We start from the raw sequence: 21792 nt of genomic DNA on the forward strand, positions 1-21792 counted from the left end.
GAGGCTGGGGCCGTGCCCCCGTCACGTTAAGCAGACAGGAGCCTCAGGCTGCAGACGGAACCTCTATCCTAGACTGAGTTCTGCCTGGAAATTGCTGGGTGGCCTCTTGGTTGTTGTCATCCCCTGAGCTGGTTTTAGGTTAACTGAAGGGTGTGGACCAGATGGTGGCCAAGCTCCTTCCTCTGAGGATTTTGCTGCAGCGTCCTGGTTGGGATAACTACAACCCAGCCCTGTCTGGTTATGTCTCAGATCCTTGACTCAAAAGGGCTTTGTGGATCTGGTCAATGCTCAGGGGAATCCTGTGGCTGTTCTGTCCAGGAGCTTCCCAAGTGGGCAATTTCTTTATTGTATATCACACATCCGATAGCAAAGGCTATTGGAAACACTGCAAAGGGTGGACTGTGTAGGCAGCCCCAGTTTTAGTAGGAATGAGTACCAGGATTGATTAGTGATGCCTTTCTGGGCATAGCGGAGGGTGGTGGTGGTGGTAATACAATGTGTGTGTGATCTGTCATCTGTAGTGTAACAGTGGGATGTGGTGTAGGTAGTCAATGGTAGGACCTGAGCCCAGGTCTTATGTTTCTCCTGGTTTATATTTCTGAGCTAGTTTTATTCACGATCTGAAATTAATTAAAATAGTTTCTATAATATGCTTGACAAATAGTAGGCACTTAATAAGTATGTACTTATGCATCTTTCATCTGCTTCCATCTCAACCACTGTCTCTGTCTAACAGAGGCTTTTGGAACCTCTCCATTCGGAATAGATGCCCCAAGAGCGATATGTGCCCAGTCAGTGCCCAGCTTCTTACTATCACCCAGGAGGGCAGATAGGCCTCCCCTCTCCCCAGGTCCTGGTTCCTAAGATAAATGCTGTGATTGTCTCTGAGGTCTCCTAGCCAGACTTTTTCCTAGGGACTTGTCCCTCTCCACCTGAGGACAGATCCCTCCCGCATTATGTCCTGGTTGGCCAATGGCAGTGGGTCAGGAAAGGTGTGAAGAGGTGAGGACAGTGATCACTCTACCCTCAGCTTGCCCACCTCCCATCAGAGAGGAGGGAAAGTTATACTCCATGTGCCCACCCGTTACAGCCATGGAGACCTGAGGAAGCCAGGGTGTAGGAGCTGAGAACACAGGGAGGAAGTCAGAGGTTGCTGCTCTTTAGGCCGGCTCCCTGCCCCTTGCCAGGGCTTAGTTGGATATGAGGTCTAAGCCATGTTTGACCAGCTCACCACCCAAGTTCCATGGTTGTGGGTGGTGTTGCTGTCACAGCTAACATCCTTTGGGTCTTCTGCTCAACCATCTCTGTGAGCGGCTCATTCCTGCTTTTGGTCTTTCTGCGCCCTGCACAAGATGTGATCAAGAAGACCTTTCAGGCTTAATCTTCAGCTTTTCATTTCTAATGAGGAGTGGGACAGATGCTAGAAGGAGAGCATGGCTCCTCCAACACTGTAGCCAGCTGTGTGTCCAGGTTAGGGCCCTTCTCCACTTCCCAGATGTCTGCATCTGGACTTTGAGCCATAGCCAAGCCCAGGCCTCCACAGGCACAAGGTGAAGTCACATTGGCTCTCTGGGTTCTGCTTTTCTCAGTGTAAAGGGCAGCTATTCCTTGTATGTATGTGTGTGTGTGTGTGTGTGTGTGTGTGTGTGTGTGTGTGTGTGTAGACAGAAGAATGCAGTGCAGAAATCTTCAAGGGTGGGTTAGCCAACTTGGACTTGTAGGCCGAAGCTGCACTCAAAAGTTTCTTCTTTTCCTTCATCAGGAGGGCCTGGCAGAGGGATCCCTGAGTCCCTTTCCCCATCCATCCATCCATCCATCCATCCATCCGTCCGTCCGTCCGTCCGCCCGCCCACCCACCCACCCAGCTCTTCTAAGAATGGCCAGGAATTCCTTTAATATACTCCATTCTAAAGTTGCCACCCCTCACGTGTCTTGAGTAGTGACATTTTTCATTCTGCCACTCAGCTGCTGTGGGGCCCATGAATTGGCTCATCCTGTCTTCCCCAACCTGCTGACTCCCTTGAAGAAACACACCAGTGCTGGACACTGTGACATCCCACAGCAAAATGCTGTGGATGAGAAATGGCTGTGTCTCTGTTTGCTTTTGTTTTTCCAGCTCATTCTGGTGGAAGCTTGACTGCAAAGCTCTGATTATACACGTTTCATAATTAATCACTTCTTGCTGGCCAATTGTCATTCCAAAGACAGCACCGCCAAGTTTTCCCTGACCTTGCTTTTGATGTTTAGAAAAAGGGGAAAATGGGATGGGTATGCGGGCTGGGCTTGGAAAGCAATTTATGGTGATTTGCCCCTGAATATGCAAGCAGTATGGGCTACAGATTTCCACAGCAGATAGGTGAGTTTCCGGGGCAACATATTCAAATGAGTCTCATAATCGTGCCGTTTGACTCTGCCCACGTGTGCGTTCAGATGAGTGGTGGTGGCTGATAAGGAGTTTGCCACTCCGGCTAGGTCTGAGCGGTCCCTGCTTAGTGATCCTTCATGTCAGTAGAGAGATGGGGACAGGAAACTCTTCTGATCACACAGCCTCTCCAAGCAAGCGGGGCCGGCAGATGGCACATTCCCCAACCCTCGTACACCGTGTCTCCAGCCAAGGCTCAGAGCAGCCGGAAACCCTGGCAGGCTCGGCTCCTATGTCCTTTTGAGGGCAGCTACTTCTACTGGGTCAGCGGAGTGCTGTTCTCATTGCTTCTGCTTGATTGGATGGACCATGCTACTGAGGTCTGGCTGGAGGAGGGGGCTAGTGGAGAGTTACAGTTGGGAGTTACAGTGGGAGATTAAGGTGCTGTGTGAATATATCAGCCCTGGCTGCTGTGACAGGTAGTTCTGGACTGTGACAGCTTCCATAGGAGATAGCTAGACACTACAGAGGGTTGTGGGTGGGCAAAACACGGCAGAGGGGATGTGGCTGTTCCACACAGACCTGCAGGGATCCAGGCCAATGGTGAATGGTGGCTCTACTACTTTTAACGTAAGGTTTTTGAGGTCACCCTGGGTACGAGGAGGTGTTAAAAGGTAGCCTGCAGGTGAATCTCTTACATCTACTTCTGTCTGCTGGGTAGACCTCAGTAACCACATGCAAGGCTGGGGAGTGTCCGACTGGGACCAGGAAAGAAGGTTTTTGTTACCAGCAGCTGGTGAGGTACAGCCAGTAGACACACATTCTAGGATTTCACAGTGCAGTCCAGATTGACCTGGGGCAATGTCCTTGTTCTCTCTAGGTCTCATTATCTGAATACAGTATGCTAATCTTGCTGCTTAGCATGTAGTGAGTGGTTGTCCTCAAAAATTAAGAAGGAGGGACTTGGTCATTTTTAGCAGATACATGCTTAGTTTTAACTGCCAACTTGATAGGATCTGGAATCACCAAGGAAACCAGCTTCCAGGCACACTTATGAGGGCTTCTGTAGCCTCTGGGCATGCATATGAGGAATTGTCTTGATTAAGTTAGCTGATGTGGTATGGCCCATTTTAACTGGGCTCAAACATTCTCTGGGAGGAGATCCTGGACTGTGTAGTAGAGAAAGTGGACTAAACACTAGCATTCACGCTCTGCTTCCTGATTGTGGATGTGACGTGACCAGCTGCTTCAAGCACCTGGTGCCTTGGCTTCTCCAACATGATGGACTTGAACTGTGAGACAAAACGATCCCTTCCTCCCTTAAGTTGCTTTTGTCAGGGGATTTTGTCACAGCAATAGAAGAAAAACTAAGACCGTGGAACTTCTTTTGCTAATCCCTTCTACCTCCTCCATCCATCCATCCATCCATCCATCCATCCATCCATCCATCCATCCATCCACTACTGCTTATCCATCCAGTAGCCCATCCATCATCCATGCAGTCTACCCATCTATCCACTTATCTAATCATCCATCTACTCACTTGCCTACCCACTTATCTATCAGTCCATCTATCCATTTATATACCTATCCCTTATCCATTTATTCATCCACGCATGCATCCATCCATTTACTCACCACCCATCCTTCCATCCACCACCCGCTCATCCATCCACCATCTATGCATCTCTAGCCACTACCCATTGTCTATCCACCCACCCACCCATCCATCTATCCTACCCCATATATCCATCAATCCATCTGTCCATGCATCTGTTCACGGTTCACTCATCCATATATCTCTCTACTCATCATTCACCCACCCATCTGTCCTTCCATCCACTACCCACTCATCTATCCAATAACTCATCCATCATCCATGTATCCACCCAATACCCATTCTTACTCATCTATCTATCCAGTCATCCATTCATCCATCCACTCACTCAACTACTCACTCATCCACCCACCCACCTACCCATCCATCTTTCATCTATTACTCACTTATCCATACAGATATTCACCCATCTACCCATCTGTCCATATATCCACCCACCCACCTATCCATCCAATCTACCCATCTGTCCATCCTTCCATCCAGCCACACACTCATCTATCTATCAGACCACACACCCACCTACTCATTTATCCATCCATCCATGCCCCCCCCCCCACGTACATTAACATCTGCCAATTGACCTCTATGTGCTAGCCACTTGGAACACAAAGTTAAAGGCCATGGCTTCACATACTAGTTCATTTCAAATTAGTCTTGTCTCTAGAATATTTCTTGTTTCTTAAGAGTGAGGCCCGCCCCCCCCCCCCTCCCAGTGGATGTAGTGAGAATTGGAGGAGGGGGTGTGCTGTTGTACTCTGGGATGATGTGACCATAGCATAGTGAGCTTGAGTGGTCTTGTGTGTCTACTTTGTGACTTGGCTCTGTGTCTTGGTTTTTTTTTTTTTTTTTTTTTTTTTTTCGAGACAGGGTTTCTCTGTGTAGCTTTGCGCCTTTCCTGGAACTCGCTTTGGAGACCAGGCTGGCCTCGAACTCACAGAGATCTGCCTGGCTCTGCCTCCTGAGTGCTGGGATTAAAGGCGTGCGCCACCACCGCCCGGCGTGTCTTGGGTTTTAATAATGTGTTTAGGGAGGTTTGTGTAGAGCTTACATCTATAAGGTATAGGATGTGGGGTGTGGGTGGATGCCGACAGAGTCAATCAAGGACAGACAGGACTCCTCTCTCCAGTGACAGTGGCTGCTGACATGTTGTGAGGTGTCTGTCAGCTCTTTCAATGGGCATGCATTTTACTTTTTTTTTTTATGTGTGTGAATATTTTGCCTGCATGTGTATTTGTGAACATGTTTATACAGTGCCCATGGACACCAGAAGAGCATGTTGCATCCCCTGGGCCTGGAGTTACATACAGTGGTAAGCTGCCATTCATGCATGTGGGTTCTGGGAATTGAACCTTATTTATCATCTGAAAGAGCAGCAGTTTTTGTTTGTTTGTTTGTTTTTCAAGACAGGGTTTCTCTGTGTATCTTTGGAGCCTTTCCTGGATCTCGCTCTGTAGCCTAGGCTGGCCTCGAACTCACAGAGATCCGCCTGCCTCTGCCTCCCGAGTGCTGCCTCTGCCGCCCGGCACAGCAGTGCTCTGAACCGCTGAGCTCTCGCGTCAGCCTGACTTGCACACCTGGTCCTGTATGGTCTGTATTTTGGAAACCGTTCCTTTCACGTGCAGGGTGTATTTCCAGGCACGCTCTGCCCCAGGGGCCCCCTTTCGGCATCATTTCCCGAGGGGCTTGGCGTCCCCGGCTGTGATGCACTCTGCTCCATTTCCCTGGAGCCCTCGGGTTGTGTAATTAGGATGCTGCCAAATTTCCCAGCACTTCGAAACTGCTGCAGGGGACACTTCTGGGCCCAGATCACTGGACAAACAAGGGAGAAACAGTCATCTTGAGAGAAAAGCCCTGAGTTTTAAAACCCCCTTGGAGCCAGGATTCCGGTCAGGCCACTGGCTGCCCTGCTCCACCCTCTCCACATCTCTCCAGCTGTCCAAGCAACTGTATAAGATGTCTCACACTCACCCTTTTTGGGTATGTTGACCTTTTGGGAAGGTACTGGGAGGTGACGTCTACCTTTCTAGAATGTTCTCAGGGCACATCCTCACAGATTTACAGCTGGTGTTTAGAGCCTCATATCCCCTAGGATCCCCTCAGGCATTTGCTATGAGTTCTGTGCAGAGAAAACTAGGGCTCTGGCTTCAGGGGCGAGCATTACACATCTCTGCTGGATCTGTTTTCATCAGACTGAGTTGCTGTGGCAAAACCCCCCTGCCAGGACTCTGCACCTGCCAGAACCAGAATGCCTAGACTGGTGACAGGGGCAGGTGCCTGTTTCCTATGGCTGGATGTAGGGACAGTTCTGTCACTTCTGGGCAGAAGGGTCATTTTTGTCCTTGAGGGACTCAGTTCCCTTCTACCTGCCTGTTACTTTGGCCTGGGCAAGATTGGAAGCCTAAAACTCGAAGTCTGGTTGCCGGTGCTTAGGTTGCTCTGGGCTCACAGGACAATGTCATTTGTTGCTTGGTAGCAGGGGGAAAAGCGGGCTTGCTGAGGCCTCCTCTGGGGATGGCTCTCCCATTGACCCAAGTCTGCCTCTAGACCACCCCCTCTCTGTTCTCAGGTCCTTCCTGCTCATTCTGCTTTGCTGTCCAGCTGGAAGGTACTGATCTCCTGTGGGCGTTCTTTTGGATGCACTGTCTCTCTCTGCCAGGCGTCCCAGAGGTGGACAATCTGGGTGTGTGTCCCGGTCCTTTCTCTGGCTTTGACCCAGTTTGGAGTGTGACCAGTGTCACCTATTCGCCAGAGAAGGACGCACATCCCAGTCACATAGAACGTGGACAATAAATGTAGATTCTTGGACCCCAGACACTGAGGGGCAGTGTGGGGTGGGTGGGAGACTGCTAGAGTTTGGGCATTTGGAGTTAGAGCACCTGTGTGGGGGGGTGGAGCCAAGATTTGCATCCATGATCCAGACCCTGACTGCCACTGCATCCTCTAGACTGTTGACTCCTTCCTCCGGTGCCCAGTGTGCATGTTTGGATATGAATGAATGGCCCAGTGAGTCCAGTGTCTGGGAGCTGCTGGTGCGGTTGTTTCTGTAGCATGGCTGTTCTCATGGGGCTTGACCACTTCTCCTTCCTGATCCCTGTACACCCCCAGCACACACCACTAGCTAGGCTTGAGTTCTGAGGTGGGTGAGTGATAGCACCGAGGATGGAGCTGGTTGTCTGAGGAGAGAGGGGAGAAGCGGGGGTGTCTCCATTTATTATCAGGGACGCAGCTGGGAGGTGGAAATGAAAGTTGGGGGAAAATGTCATCATTTGACATTTTCGTGCTCAGAAGTCCCCAGGGGCCCTGGCAGGGAGGCTTTTGATGGTCAGCCGAGAGTGTTAGCCCTGGGGATACCTGGCTGTCTAGTCTGAGAGTGGGAAGCCACATCCAGGAGCACTGTGGGGGTTGGGAGGTTCTGAATTGTTTTTCTTCTCCTGCAAGAGCTGGCTCTGCTTTTACCCTTTATCAAGCTTCTCATGAAGCCTCCAGCTCCGATCTAACCCATGGTTCTCCTGGGGTCCTGTATATGTCTCTGAAGACACTGCTTGGGGTCACTGGAGTCAGTCTCCCCTCCCTGCACGCACACCACATGGAAGGCACATAGCACATTAGGATGGAGGGAAGAGCAGCACCCCAGCATAGTTGGCCATGTTTAAACCACTGGAGGAGCTGCCTGGCCTGCCTGCCGCCGTGGCTCCAGAGCTGGGTCCTTTTGTGGTGACTTTTGTCTTGCAGCAAAGTGTGTGTGCCCAGGGCCAAGCTTAGAGCAGCTGCAGGAGTGATACTGTCTCCTGGGACAACAGCCACATGGATGTGACCCCTGAGATTACAGACATATGGACGTGAAGGGCCTACCTCTACCTGTAGGCAGTCGTGGTCGCGTGGTCTTCCACCCGTGGCCGCGTGGTCTTCCACCTGTGGCAATGAGGCCTTGGCAGTGAGTCTTGGCTGGCAAACTGGTTGCGGCTTCCTGTGCTGTGGCTGATTGATGGCTAGTGCCATCTTAGGACTCTGCTAAAGTTTTTGTGCCTCTGTTGGCTCATGGGAAAGTGTATATCAATTGATTGGTAATACCTGCCTCAGGAGGCATAGGAAAAGGGCAGCTAGTGTGCCATAGTCCAGCAGCCAAATCCTTCAAGGCTTGTGTTTCCAGCATTCTGTTGGATATAATATTGCCTTAAGTTTTATCCCCCCCTAAATATTTAGAGCCTTTAAAAGCCAAAAATAATAAGAAAAGCCATTTTGCTTGTTGTTTGTAAAAGGCCCCTTGTAGAGCAGGCTGGTGGGGGCCTCGACTGAGCCAGCTGCACATCAGCCTTTTGAGACTTGTCTGAGCAAATACAGAGGACCGCAGTTATTCCCCATCATAACTTCCCCGAGTCTCAGCCCCGGAAATACAGACACTGACAGGAGGCCCAGACACACACTCAGCTGTGGGCCGAGTCCACCGCCCACTGGGCATAGAAAAAGCCTTTGCTGTGGTGTTTTCCCTTTGAAAATTGCTGCTGAGTGCAGAACAGCCTAAAGGAACCCCAGGGAGTGTGTTCCTGCTGGGGGCTTTGTGTAAATGAGCGCGTCTCTTTTTCTGCTTACCAAGTGTGCACAGTGAGATGGTGAGGCCGGGAATCCAATGGGGTAGCGCGTGTGACACCCTCTGAGCTCAGTTTCCCAGGACAACCAGTGTCTGGTGTCTGTAGAGTGAGCAGTGGCTTACAAGACCATTTTCCTGGTTCTTTTCATGTGCACCTGGGGTGCATATGAACATGCACATAAAGCACACTTGAGAGCTTGCAACACACACACATGCAGGCATGTAAGTAATATGTACACGTAGTTATGCTCATTTACACCCACAGGACACATATGAGCCTGCATGGACACATGAATGTGGCCGACACATGCGTGGCAGTCTCAAGGTTCAGGTTTGTGCCTGGTGCCTGCTATCAGGCATGCTTGGTACCTGTTCATTCTGTTGATGGACCGGGAACAGGTTCTCTTTTCCTGTCTCTTGTTATGTCACACTGTAGTCTTGGGCCAGCCTTTTCCTTCTCCCCTCCCTTAGTTTCCTCACATTGACCTGTGGAGCCTCCGGCTGTGGGCCTCCCCTTCCCCCTGCTTGCTTTCGGTGAGTCCTTATGAAGCTCTGCGGACTAGCAGGCATTTGAGGTTGGGAGAGCTACCTGTCTGGAAGCTCCTGGTTAATTAGGGCTGGACCGGGTTGCTGGGGCTGAGGAGTACCCACTGCCGCTTACTCTGTTTCCAAGCTTGTGTTTTGAGGAGTCTGTCCGCCTTGGGAGATATTACAAAGATCCATGCGGCTCAGTACCTGGAGCTCCTTATCCCTTGACATCCCGACTGGGAGCCGGTGTCTGCTGAGATGTCAGACATGGGGCTGGGGCTTGCAGCAAGGACTCCACGTGGATGTCTGTGTTCCTGTGGTACCGCAGCTCTGGTGTGATTGTGGTCAGTCACTGAACCTCTCTGGGCCTCCATTTCTCCATCTCCAAGATGGGTTAGGACTTACTGTGGACATGGGCTGCTGTTACTCATATAGACCTTTCTAGAACAGCAGCACTGGATGAGCCCTTTGTAGTTGTGACCTCAGTTAAGACAGACCCACAGCAGCCCCAAGAAAGCATCTCTTCTCCCTGCTAAAGAAAGCAGTTTGGGAGCTCAGAGCTGGGCCAGGGGTTGGTGAAGGAGCACAGGCACAGGAATGGAAACCCATTCCTCTCGGAGGCCCCTTACCATGAGCACAGCCGCTCTCAGCAAATAATAGCGTGGCCAAATGACAGATTGCATGCAATAAACACTGCACCGGTGCTGAGCCTGGAAGCTCCCTGTCCTTCTTACAAGGTGTGCTTAGTTATCAGTTTCCACGCTTGCAGAACACTCGGTGCGGTTTGTGATGACTTCCTGATGGTTTGATGTTACAGAACTCTCTCTTGTGTTCCCAGGTCATCTCTGCAGTGTCCCGACTCTCTCTGCATAGCATCGCACAGAACAAAGGCATCAGGTGAGTTCCGGAGTGACGCTGGGAGGGCAGGCCCTTTAATCTTGGTGCTACCAAGATGAATAGACATCCCCTGCCTGTGGGTCTGAACTAGCTTTCATGGTGCACTCTGGCGGCGTATTGGCAGCAGCCAAGGTTGTGTGGAAGGGGGGCCTGTGGGTTCACACCAGGGAAATCTTGCAAGCATGTTACTGACAGCTGCAAAATCGCTTTCGATTTAGGTAATAAGATCAGCAAATTAACCCTACCACAGATCATTGCCTACCTGAATGCACCTCCTCAGCTCTGGACCAGGGTCCTGGTTTGAATGCTGGAGCTGGTGTGAGTTCACAGGGCTGGGGCTGGAGTGAAGTGAAGTGCACTTCTCTGCCCACAAGCCTTAGGGCTCCTGTAGAACTTGGGAGAACCCAGCCCCTATAGATTGCCTCACTCTGATCTTTATGGACAACACGGTTTTTAGCCACTGATGTTCCTGAGGCCTGTAGCCTCTATCTCTGATTCATGGGTTGGATGCAGGGGGAGAGTTGGGTGGTGCAGTTGAGACCTGGTCATTGACGATTTTGACCTCTGATGGTACAGGTCAGGGAGAAGGGTTTCAGGTCACCTGGGGGCACACACAAGCTATCATTTCCTGCCACACCTGAGGGCTCCCTGATGATACAGGCCAGTGGCAAGGGTAACAGCAACGGCCCCTCCTGAGAGCTGAGCATGCTGGCCACCTTGGGTACAAGTGACATGCTGAGGTTGCTATCCACCGAGTGTTGCCTTGATGTACTCTGCTTTGTCTGCAGGGCCACATGCTGAGTCCTGGGGGAGCATGGTGTCCCTTGGTGGTAGCTGTTGGCTCACTTACAGAGAGTCCTAGGTCAGGTGCCATGTCAGTGCATCTATGAGACATTTGTTGCATGGCTTCTTCAGGGCCTTGAAAGTGTCTTTGAGTCAAAGTCTTTTTTTTTTTTTTTTTTTTTTGTTAACCAGAAGGCAGCCTGTTTTACAATGTTTTCAAACAAATCATGAGACAGAAAGGGATGTTTGCAGTGCTTCTTCTTCGGTTATAACAACAAATAGCTGAGAGCTTATGTGATGGCATATATTCCACTTGAGGCGGAGACAGATCTAAGAGTTAAGGCCAGTCTGGGTTACATCAAGGCTAGCCTGGGCTACGTTGTGAGACCTCTATCAAAAAACAACAGCAACAACAAAAAGCTACCCTTAAGCAAAAATCAAACAGTAAAATAGTAAGCCCTTCAGCACCCTGGGCTTTACACCTGTGGCCTGCCTAGCCCACCCTGCCGTAGGTTATCCCCGCAAAGTCCGTAAGAGGCTCCACTTACAGACGTCCGGTTGAAAACAGTGCCATTTCTGGACACAGAGACACATGGCTTGGAGCTGTTTGTTTGGGAAGCGAGCAGCTGCCGTGCTGGCCCGTCACTGTGATGTTCTTCGTCACAGCTGTGCAGCCCACCCGGCTCAACACACTCTGCATCGTAGATTCACAGACAACAGTGACATTCTCTCAGCAGATTCCAGCCATCACACTGACCCCGCACAGAGTCCTAAGTGTGTCCCCTTCCCCCATCCTATTATAGTATCCCCAAAGTGGAGGGTGGCCAGCTGCCGTGGCCCGCTGTCAGCCACGTGTTATTTGGTGACAGTGTGGGGGACAAGGCTGCCTGGGTGTGATCCAGCCGCCATTCCCTGCCCTTTGAGGCTGAGATGCCCCATGGACAGTGTGGATGGCCTTTTCCGGGGGCCTTACACTTGGCAGTGAGACCCTGGTGGTGGTTTACAGAGTGGTTAGTGTGGAAACATCCCTCTGCTTCCATGATCAACCAGAGAGGCCTCACAGGATGCAGAAAGTTTGAGTTCAGAGCCACAGTCTGTTACAGTCAAAGAGCCATGTTAGTAGATGAAGGAGGAAGGCTCAGGGAAGTTGGCCAGTGTCTAGAAGAGAGTGACAGAGGGCTCCTGGCCTAGCAGAGTCCCACAGCTGGGGTTTCATCCGCCAGCTGCTCGCTTGGGACAACTGGCCAGAGCATTGCCAGTAGGGAGCCCACCATGCTGATGGGTCTGCCGTGGTCGGGAGTCATGGGGACACCTCAGCCACTTAGTCTTGGTCCTCTCTACTGTATGATACTGTGTGACCCGAAGCCCCACCCTGAGCCCAGGCCTGGAGGGCTGCCAAGGGTCTGGCAGGGGACTTTACCAGACTGTGGTTGACAGGTGAGAAGTCACCTTCTGGAGATTATAGGAGCTAAGCCTTCTTTTGGAGCCTAAGTTTGTGCCACCAAGTATACCAAGTCACCCTTTTATTGACCAGAGCATGAGGAGGTGCTGGGGACAGGTGGGAGACAATAAAATGAGGGAGGAGAGCCTGCAAGGTGGCTCAGTGGGTAAAGACACTTGCCACCAAGCCCGAGGACCTGAGTTCAATCCTAGGACTTACAAGGTCGAAGGAGAGAACAGACTTGTGCAAGTTGTCTTCGGATCTCCGCAGGCGCCCCTCCCCTTAAATAAATGTAATAATAGGGTTTGGTTGTTGTTGCTGTTGTTTTTAAATGAGGCACAAGTTGTCTTCGGATCTCCGCAGGCGCCCCTCCCCTTAAATAAATGTAATAATAGGGTTTGGTTGTTGTTGCTGTTGTTTTTAAATGAGGCACAAGTTGTCTTCGGATCTCCGCAGGCGCCCCTCCCCTTAAATAAATGTAATAATAGGGTTTGGTTGTTGTTGCTGTTGTTTTTAAATGAGGCAGGAACCTCTTGAATGATGGAGGGTGGCCTTAACCAACCCTAGCCCTCCATGGCTCTCCCAGAGCCTCCCTCTGAACCTCTCATCCTCACAGCTAGACTCTGCCCCGCCTTCTCAATGCTCTCGCCTCTCTTTCTTGGTCTGACCAACGCTGGATCATTCTAGAGAAAATGGTGTCTTTCAGTTGCCATGCCCCTGCTCCTGTGTGAGCCAGGTGACCAGGACCTCGCTGAGCATGCTGAGTCTGAGTGCTCGCTCTTCTTCCAAATGGGTTGAGATTGTCATGGGGAGTTGGGTTTTCTGAGGGCCCCAGCAGCACTTCCCAGGACAACTGCCAGTCTCTTCGCCTGAAAATGCTTCCCGGTGTTAATAAGTAACAGAAGGTTTTGTTTAGCCGAACACTTTTCCTGTTTGAAATCCCACACACCAAGCCCACTGCCCCAGGACTCTCCCTGGATTCCTCCCGGCTGGATGGGAGCCCAGCATGCTGTTTAAAAAAGAATCCTTTTCACAACCCTTGCACTTTGTATAATAAGCTGATTTTCTGTAAAAGCTTCAATTATACTTCTCATAGGCAATGAATTAGGGACTTAGTCTGAGCCTCACCCTGCTTAGCGGGGGAATCAGACATGGGGTGGAGGAGAGAGGGAGGGGCAAAGCAGCCCAGGAGTGTGGAGGCATCTTTGTCCTGGCCAGAACCCACCTGAAGCCTGGGGTTGTCCTAACTTGAGGTCAGAATGGCTAGAAGGAAGGACATGTTACCAAGGCTCAGGAAGGATGCTCCTTGCACAAGCCAGGTAACGTCGGGTAAAGATGCTTAGGTGTGTCATCCCCCCCCCCCCCGGGGTTGCTTTGAGCCTATGTGATGTGCAGCCCTGTACCCACAGGCTGTGATAACCCACAGGCTGCAGCTCATTAGGGGAGGCTGAATGGTGCCTCTCACCCAACATCCTCCTAATCTTTGGGCACACACTTTGTAGGTGTGACAGGGAAAACAGTCCCTACAGCTGTGATGTTTGCGGGTGCAATGAGTGTTTGAGATAAGAAGGATCCAGGGAGGCAAGGTTCAGAGAGTCAAGAATTGGTGATAGATACAGAGGTTGGGATAATGTAGTGTCTGGCCTAGGATATAAGCCAAGCTAGCAGCTAGAAAGGCAAGGAAAGGGTTACTTCTCCCCTGGAGCCTCCGGACAGGACACAAGGACCTGTTTTGGATTGTGGCCTCCTGAGCCATAAGGTGGTAAACTGTGTTCTTTTTATGTCCTGCAGTTTGGGGTAACTTGTCACTGCAGCCAGGACTCACAGAAGGCCACCTCTGGGGCAGATCCTCGGGGCCTATGGGGTGAACTCGCTTCTCCCTTAGAAGACTACTCCTTGGAGCAGAGCCAGCTTCCAGTTCTGGAGTACTGTCCCAGACCAGCCCCACCACATTGCCTTCTCTTTGACTTTAAATACTGAGATAAAATTCACACAACATGGGGCCAGAGGGATGGCTCAGTGGGTAAGAGCATTGGCTGCTCTTCAGAGGACCTTAGTTCAATTTCCAGCATCCACATGGCAGCTCATAACTGTCTGTAGCTCCAGTTCCAGGGGATCAGATACCCTCACACAGATATATGTGCAGGCAAAACACATACAAATGAATAAATCTTTAAAAAAAATTCACACAACATAAAATGACCTTGTTTCAGACACAGGGTCTTATGTAGCATAGGCTGGCCTTCAACTCACTATATAGCTGACTTTGAACTCCTGATTTTCTTGCCTCTGTTTTCCCAATGCTGGGATTATAGGTGTGTGCTATCTCACCTGGGTAGTATGATCATTTTAAAGTGAAGTTTGGTCAGATGGTGGTGGTGCACACCTTGAATCTCAGCACCTGGGAGGCAGAGACAGGCGGATCTCTGAGTTTAAGGACAGCCTGGTATGCAGAGCAAGTTCTAGGATTGCCAGGGCTACACAGAGAAACCTTGTCTCAAAAAACTGAAAAACAGCTGGGTGGTGGTGGCACCAGGCTGTGGTGGCACACGCCCAGCACTTGGGAGGCAGAAGCAGGTGGATCTCAGTGAGTTCGAGGCCAGCCTGGCCTACAAAACGAGTTCCAGGGTAGCCAGGACTACACAGAGAAACTCTGTCACAAACAAACAAACAAACAAACAAACAAAGAGCACTGACTGCTCTTGCTCTTCCAGAGGACCCAGGTTCAATTCCCAGCACCCATGGCAGCTCACAGTTGTCTGTAACTCCAAGATCTGACACCCTTACACGTACATGCAGGCAAAACACCAATGCAAATTAAAAAAAATAATAAAGTGCAGTTGGTAGCATTTACTTCATCCATAGTATTGTGCAATATACACTTATGCTAGTTCCAAAATGTGTTTAATTCCCTAGAGGGCAGTTCATGTCTAGGAAGCAAGCATCCCTAGCCCCTTGTCACCCATGACCTGTTCTGTGTTCTGAATATTTTGTGCCCACAGAATGAAGTCTTTGGGGCTTGCTTTCAAGGTTACTAGGCCATGGTAAGGTCAGGGCATCCCCAATCTTTTTTTTTTTTTAAAGCTTTATTTTATTTTATATGCATGGTTGTTTTACTGCATTTATGTTCCAGGTGGGACAAGAGTTATGATTGTGATGATTGTGAACCTCCATGTGGGTGCTGGGAGCTGAACCTGGTTTTTTTTTTTTTTTTTTTTTTTTTTTTAAGAACAACATATGCTCTTAACTGCTGAGCCATCATCTCTCCAGTTCCTCACTCTTTTTTTTTGTTTTGTTTTGTTTTGTTTTTCGAGACAGGGTTTCTCTGTGTAGCTTTGCGCCTTTCCTGGAACTCACTTGATAGCCCAGGCTGGCCTCGAACTCACAGAGATCCGCCTGGCTCTGCCTCCCGAGTGCTGGGATTAAAGGCGTGTGCCACCACCGCCCGGCTAGTTCCTCACTCTTAAAAAAACAAACAAACAAACAAACAAACAAAAAAAAAACCAAACACAAAATACTGATAGTTGTCTCATCTCCTGGAACTGGAGTCACAGGTAGTTGCGAGCCATCCAATGTGGGTGCTGGGAACCAAACCCAGGTCCTTTGCAAGAGCAGCAAGTGCTCTTAACTGCTAAGCTGTCTCTCTCTAGCCTGCTTCTTCCTCCTTAAGGCTCCCACCAAACAGACCGTCCGTCCGTCGTCTACTGGGCCATTTGTTATTGGGTAGGCTTCTCGACTGTTTCTACTTCCCAGCAGTTAGAACAGGGCTGCCGTCACTGGTGCTGTTTAGTGGGTAAGCCAGGCAGAGGGCATGACTGGGGTCAGGTTGTGGTTTGGGTGGGAGAAACAGAATGTTCCTGGTACTCAGGGCTGTAACAGCCATTCTTCAATATGAAGCAGATTCTCGGCATATCAGGCAGACACACCCGAATCTAAATCTAAGAATAACAGAACATTGGGAATGAAAACGAATGCCTGGTGAGTCACTGGCTGCTTTAGAGAACCTGATCTTTCATCTTTTTTGGGGTGCAGTGGGAGGTGCTGAGTACTCTCAACAGGTCCAGATTGTAGGTAGAGGGCCCTGTGGATGTCAGCCAGCTCCTTCCTGATGCTTGCTCCCTTTCCTGCCCCAACAAGGCTGCCTTTATGCCTCCAATAACTGAGAGGTCACCTCCAATGGCTGAGAGGTCACCATCAGTGTTCTCGTCCTCACTGGGCACCTCAGATGATGAGGAAGTCCGTCCTCAGGTGACGAGGGCAGGGCCTTGAGTTCGTTTTGGGATATTTGAATCAACATGTTAGAAACAAAAATGAACCATCTTAGTGTCACACAAAGAAACACACAGGCAAAGGGAAAGTGTCTTGTCAGGGAAATTCTCTTTTCAAAGGGGGTTTGCCAGAATACAAACTGGGGTAGCAACACACTGAGGCCAACACCGCTCATATCTTTTATCCCTGACAGAGGTTATGACTAGGTCTTATCCCATTGGAGGGTGCTTGACCTCACAGGTGGATGCGATTGGCTAATTTGTGCAGAGCGGGAAGAGAAGGTTTAGGAAATAGGGGTCCTTGCCAGGCTGACGACCTTTGATTTAAAAACAGAAAATCAGAGTTAAAACTGCCTTTGAATTAAAAAGACAAACAACCTGTTTTTCACAATCTGGAAGGTGCTGGATGCCCCTGGAGTGAGACCTCTCAGCCCAAGTTGTATGGACTTTGGGGATCCTGCAGCATGGGCCCTCCTGAGCACTATATGCTGGGTAGGGACCGTCCACCAGCGTCTCAGCATGACACTAGGTCCCTGTGCTGCTGTGGTCCCAGCCTTTAACCCAGTCCTTTCTCCTGAGCTGACCCAGCTAGCTCCTGGGGTCCTCCCTGCCCCCAGTGTCTCTGCTTTCTTGTTGGCATCCATCCAGTGGGTGACACCCCATTTCCCAGCTGGTGCTGCCTGACTAATTCCAGGTAATTGGACTGTCTGAGAGAGGAGATTGGGATGGGAAGTGGCAATTTTCATCACTCAGCTGCTCATCTTGCCAGCAAGATGGTTTTAATTGTCCCACCTGGTGACATCAAACATCCTGACCACCTGGTCCTGGCGAACCTGCTGTCAGGGTTGAGCTGGATTGTGTGGCCAGCTTAGTTGGAGGAGAGCCTTTCTCCTCTTTGCAGGACCTCAGTGGAGGCAGCATGGTAGATTGCTCATGCATGATTAGGGCGCTGATCCCCTTACCCAGGGAGGGAGACAGAAGAGCCATCATTGACTGCTGTCCAGCTCACATGGGACCCCTGGTTGAGTCAGCAACTGCTCCATCATTGATCAGTAACAATGGGGGAAATGACAGGTGGGAGCCTAGGGGGAAATGACAGGTGGGAGCCACAGGTCTGTCTGGCCTGCTTCCTTTTCTTCCTGAGGTCTTCCCTGTCTTCTCTTGGCCCTTGCAGGGTCATGTGCAGAAACGTATGGGCAGCCGAGGGGTGAGGGTAGGGGTGGGGTGGAGAGTGAGCACACATATCTACATGCTGAGGCACAAACACACGTGTGTCTCATTGCTGTGAACTCTTAGGTAGGCCAGGATCTGCTCATCCTGGAATCTCTGACAGTGCATCTGCATGTAGAGCAGGACAGCAGACTTCCAGAATGTTCTGGTAGTGAAGTGGATGGTGTTTCTTGTGGTAAAAGTAGCAGTCGGGGAAAGGTCCTTAGAGGTCCTGATTGGGTAATGCTTAATTTGGGGAAGGAGAGAGAGAAGGGGAGAGGGAAAGCCCAGGACATCAAGTCTGTATGCTTTGGTTTCTTTTGTTTTTATAATCCTAGAGTGTTTGTGTCAGCCAGAACTGATGACAGTTGTCTACCCCCGCCCCAGGGGGGCGGAGTGCGCCTCAGTACAGTGACAGGCACAAAGACTATGGTTTGAGCTGTGGCACCAGCAAGGGCAATGGGAACACGATGGCCCTTGATCTGCGTGTCACCAGACAGAGTCTGCCATACCTAAGGAGCTGTCACAGGCAGGCAGGACTCAGAATAAAGAGAAGGGGTAACATGGGATGGTGTTAGCAGAGGCTGGCAGGCCTGCCCTCAGTCTTGAGGGATTACTTTCTGTCTCCCAAACATGTCACACCTGGCCACGAGGTGAGGCCATGCATCTAGTTTCTGTACTGTGGGTAGGGATAGCTTTGTACCAACCCATCTGTCTGCGCTGGGCCAAGGATCCTTCTAGTGACCCGTATTCAGGAAGGGGTAAGGTTCTAGGGTAGAGGGAAGATCGTGTCTGTGGGGTCACAGGACATTGTCCTCTGCAGACTGCCCTGAAATCATCACCTATTTCACTGGAGAATAGTGTGGAGCCCCATCCAGCCCTTTAAAGAAGCCATTCCTATATCCAGGACCCATGACACCCTAACCTGGATACCCGAGTGGTTGGTGGGTGGAGTTATACATCTGTTCTTGCCAGCAGAAACCTAGGTGCCATCTTTAAGTGGGATGGGGTGACCTCAGCATCCTGCATATTGAGATTTCATAAGAAGTAGGCTGCCCTCCTAATCTGTAACTGGCAGAGAAGCTGTGGATTGTATTGGTGCCTCCTTGCTGAACAGGGCATCTCACTGGTGGCTGGTCAAGGCTGGTATTTATAGGCCTGCCTGAGTTGCCCAGGCCTCTGATATTCATCCCACCTCTGGACGGTCATTAGTGAAGGGGGGCTGGGCAGAACTGCCCTCAGGAAGCTGACCAGGGCAGCTGGCTTTTCCCTGGGGTTCTGTGCCCTTCCTCTTAGTCCACTTTCTAGACTGTCATCAACCATCTCAACTGAGCCCAGGGACAAAACAGTGATTGATTGGTGATGCCTGCCATGCTCTAAGAGGACAGGCCTTGGTTTATCTTGATCACATCAGATCTCCAAGGGAAAGGTCCCTTGGCCTAGGCGGCCTGCCAAGGCCAAGGCCACTGGGCTGACCCTTCATTTCCCAGCAGCAAGTTGGCAGGATGTTGGGGGATGGAGGAGAGCCTCCAGCTGCTGTGACACTCCATTCCCCTTGGCTGCTCAAAGAGGGGAGGGGTCTTGCCTGAGGTCACATGGGGACTTGGTAGCACTTGGTAGTACTCCTAGCTGCGCCCCACCCCCAGCTCCCTAAGCAGGTCCTGTCCATATGGTCAGCTTCCCTGTGATTTGTGAAGGAAGCCAGCTGTGTGAGCACTTGTAGGGACTGTGGCAAATTCAAGGCCCACGAATTTATTCTTGTTCCTTCTGACTCTGGCAGCCACTGACACAAACCAGACCAGGCTGTTCTGCTCATGTGGAGTGCCTACAGCTCTGAGACTTGGCTCATGTGATTCAGGGGGTTGTTCTAGATATGCCAGAGCATGGAGAAGAAGGAGTAGGCCCCACAGGGCCGCGGGACATCTCAGAGGACTATAGTGGCTGTGGAGAGGTGGATGAGAACACCGTCATTTTCAAAAGCTGCTGTGTGCTTCCTGTGAGCTTCATGGGGCTTCCAAGGGCCGTTTGGAGCTATGAGAGGCACCACTGGGGCTTGGAGAGTCTAGCTGAAGCCAAGAGGCTTGGCCCCATGGTCAAGCAGACCCAATCCTCATTCTTGGTTTCTTCCTGTGGGTGGGACCTATCATCTCTGGTCCCAGAACTGTCACTTAGCAGAATAATCATCCTGTCCACTCTGCATTCACTCAGACCTGGGCCAGGAGGCCTTGAGGAGGGGAGACTACTGTTCTTCAGCCCATGCAGAACATGGACAGTTCAAGCTTTGTTCTGGGTAAGGACCTGCCACAGTGGTGTGTGGCTGCTGGGGCCTGAGCTTGGAGGCTGGAAAAGTACAGTTGGCAGAGCTCTGGGGCCCTCCCTAAGGCCTGTACAGGAGGACCTGGTTCCCGGGAGACTCATCCTAAGTGTCAGGCTAAATGCCGTTGGTGTTTTGCCCAGTTGGGCAGATGGCCCCTGAAAGAGCCTCTGCAGCATGGGGTTCTGTGCTGGCTATTTTTAACTGTGAACTCCGTACAGCCCAGAATCACCTGGGAAGACAGCCTCTATGGAGGCATTATCAAGGCCAGATTGTGAAACTGTCTGCTGGGTTGTCCTGATTATTGTTTATATAGGAAGCCCTAGTCCACTGTGGGTGGCACTCTTCCCCTGGTCTCTAAACCGTGTCAGAGTGAAGAAAGCTAGCTGAGCATTAGAGCAAGCGTGCACGTGGCTGTGTGGGTTCTTCTCTGCTCTTGACTGTGAATATGGTGTGACTGACTGCCCAAGGTCCTGCCCTGACTTCCCCTCAGGAATGGACTGTGACTTGGAATTGTGACTTCCCCTCAGGAATGGACTGTGACATGGAATTGTAAGCCCGATCAACCCTTTCCTCCCCCAAGTTGCTCTGATCAGTGTTTTTTTTTTTTTTTTTTTTAATCACAGCAACAGAAATAAAACTACAGCATTAGTAAAGACAGAATGGCTGCAGGGCTGGTTCTACCTGAGGGGGAAGATGCCCTGTGTATTTTTTCCTTTCTAAACCTCTGCCTGCTGGAGGCTTCTTTACTAGAAGAGAGTCAGAAAACTGGAGGCTGAACTCAGTGTACCAGATGCTGAGAAGCAGCATTCCTCGGTTATCAGCTGAAGCTCCGCCCCAGGCTTCCCCAGACAGGGCAGGGCAGAGCAGAGAGAGCCCTGTTCTGACCGTCCCCTGACATCAGCGTATCTTCCTCTGCCTGTGGGGCTCTAGACACAGGCCACGAGGGCCCCCATGGGACTTGGGGGTCAGTTGGAGTCTTGCCCTGTTGGCTCTGGCCCCAGGAGGCTCTGAGTCAGCTGCACCCCACTTCCCTTATCCCTGCCCCTGCTGGCTCTTGGCAGAGGTAAAAAGATCAGTCTAGGCTATGGCAGTAGCCTGATTGTCCCCACCTTCCAGGTCCTGTTAAAAGTGGCAGAGACCCTTTCCTACTTCAGCCTTACTTCATTGAAGATCCTGGTGGTTGGTCTTGAACTCCTGCACCACCAGACTCTATCCCCACCTGGCTTGCCTCCACCTCGCAGAGCCCTTGTGTTCCTCTGCCCAGGCTGTCCCTGGGGTTATTCTACTTTAAACAGGATCACGGTACTATTGCTCACCATTGCCTCCTTTGCTAATTGTGTGGAAGTGCATTACCCCCATTTATAAGATGAGGTCACTGAGGCTAGGAACTTGGATCCCCAACTCCTGGAAGTCTCATTCCAACCCGGACCTCTGAACTCAAAAGGAGAATACTCTTTTCAGGCCAGCTTCCTGCTGCCTTCTGCTGTATCCACTCAGGCTCCCCTGGGCCAAAGCTGCTGTTCTTCCTGCTCTCTGTTCCCTTCATGGTGTGGCACTGGCCTGCTTCTCTGACACAGAGCTAGCTGGGGGTGTGGCTAGGGGGCAAGGCACACCACTCATCCCACTGTCTGGACTGTGTGGGATGTCGGCTGAGGAGACCGGTCCATGACCGTCTGTGGGCTTGTTTTGACAGTTGGGGCTGTTTAGTAAGAGAGCTGTTTTTAATAAGTAAGACACCAGGGTTTCAAGGCCTTCCTGCCAATTAGGATGTGGCTACCCAG

The 21792-nt window shown here is 50.9% G+C and overlaps 1 protein-coding gene across 9 annotated transcripts in view; it reads left to right on the plus strand.

Moving 5' to 3' along the window:
- The window catches only part of Vav2 (vav guanine nucleotide exchange factor 2), a 172125-nt gene that overhangs the window by 82399 nt on the left and 67934 nt on the right, over nucleotides 1-21792 (plus strand). For 7 of the 9 annotated variants that reach the window (XM_052723782.1, XM_052723776.1, XM_052723777.1 and 4 more), the window contains one exon: nucleotides 9935-9993. In XM_052723782.1, the coding sequence (XP_052579742.1) occupies nucleotides 9935-9993 (59 nt within the window). Of the gene's footprint in view, nucleotides 1-2466; nucleotides 2743-9934; nucleotides 9994-21792 lie in introns of those variants that run through there. The other 2 variants (XM_052723784.1, XM_052723781.1) reach the window with 2 other exon arrangements.

The sequence above is a fragment of the Peromyscus californicus genome, unplaced genomic scaffold (assembly GCF_007827085.1).
Source record: "Peromyscus californicus insignis strain IS unplaced genomic scaffold, ASM782708v3 Scaffold_7__1_contigs__length_154581171, whole genome shotgun sequence".
NCBI lineage: Eukaryota > Metazoa > Chordata > Mammalia > Rodentia > Cricetidae > Peromyscus > Peromyscus californicus.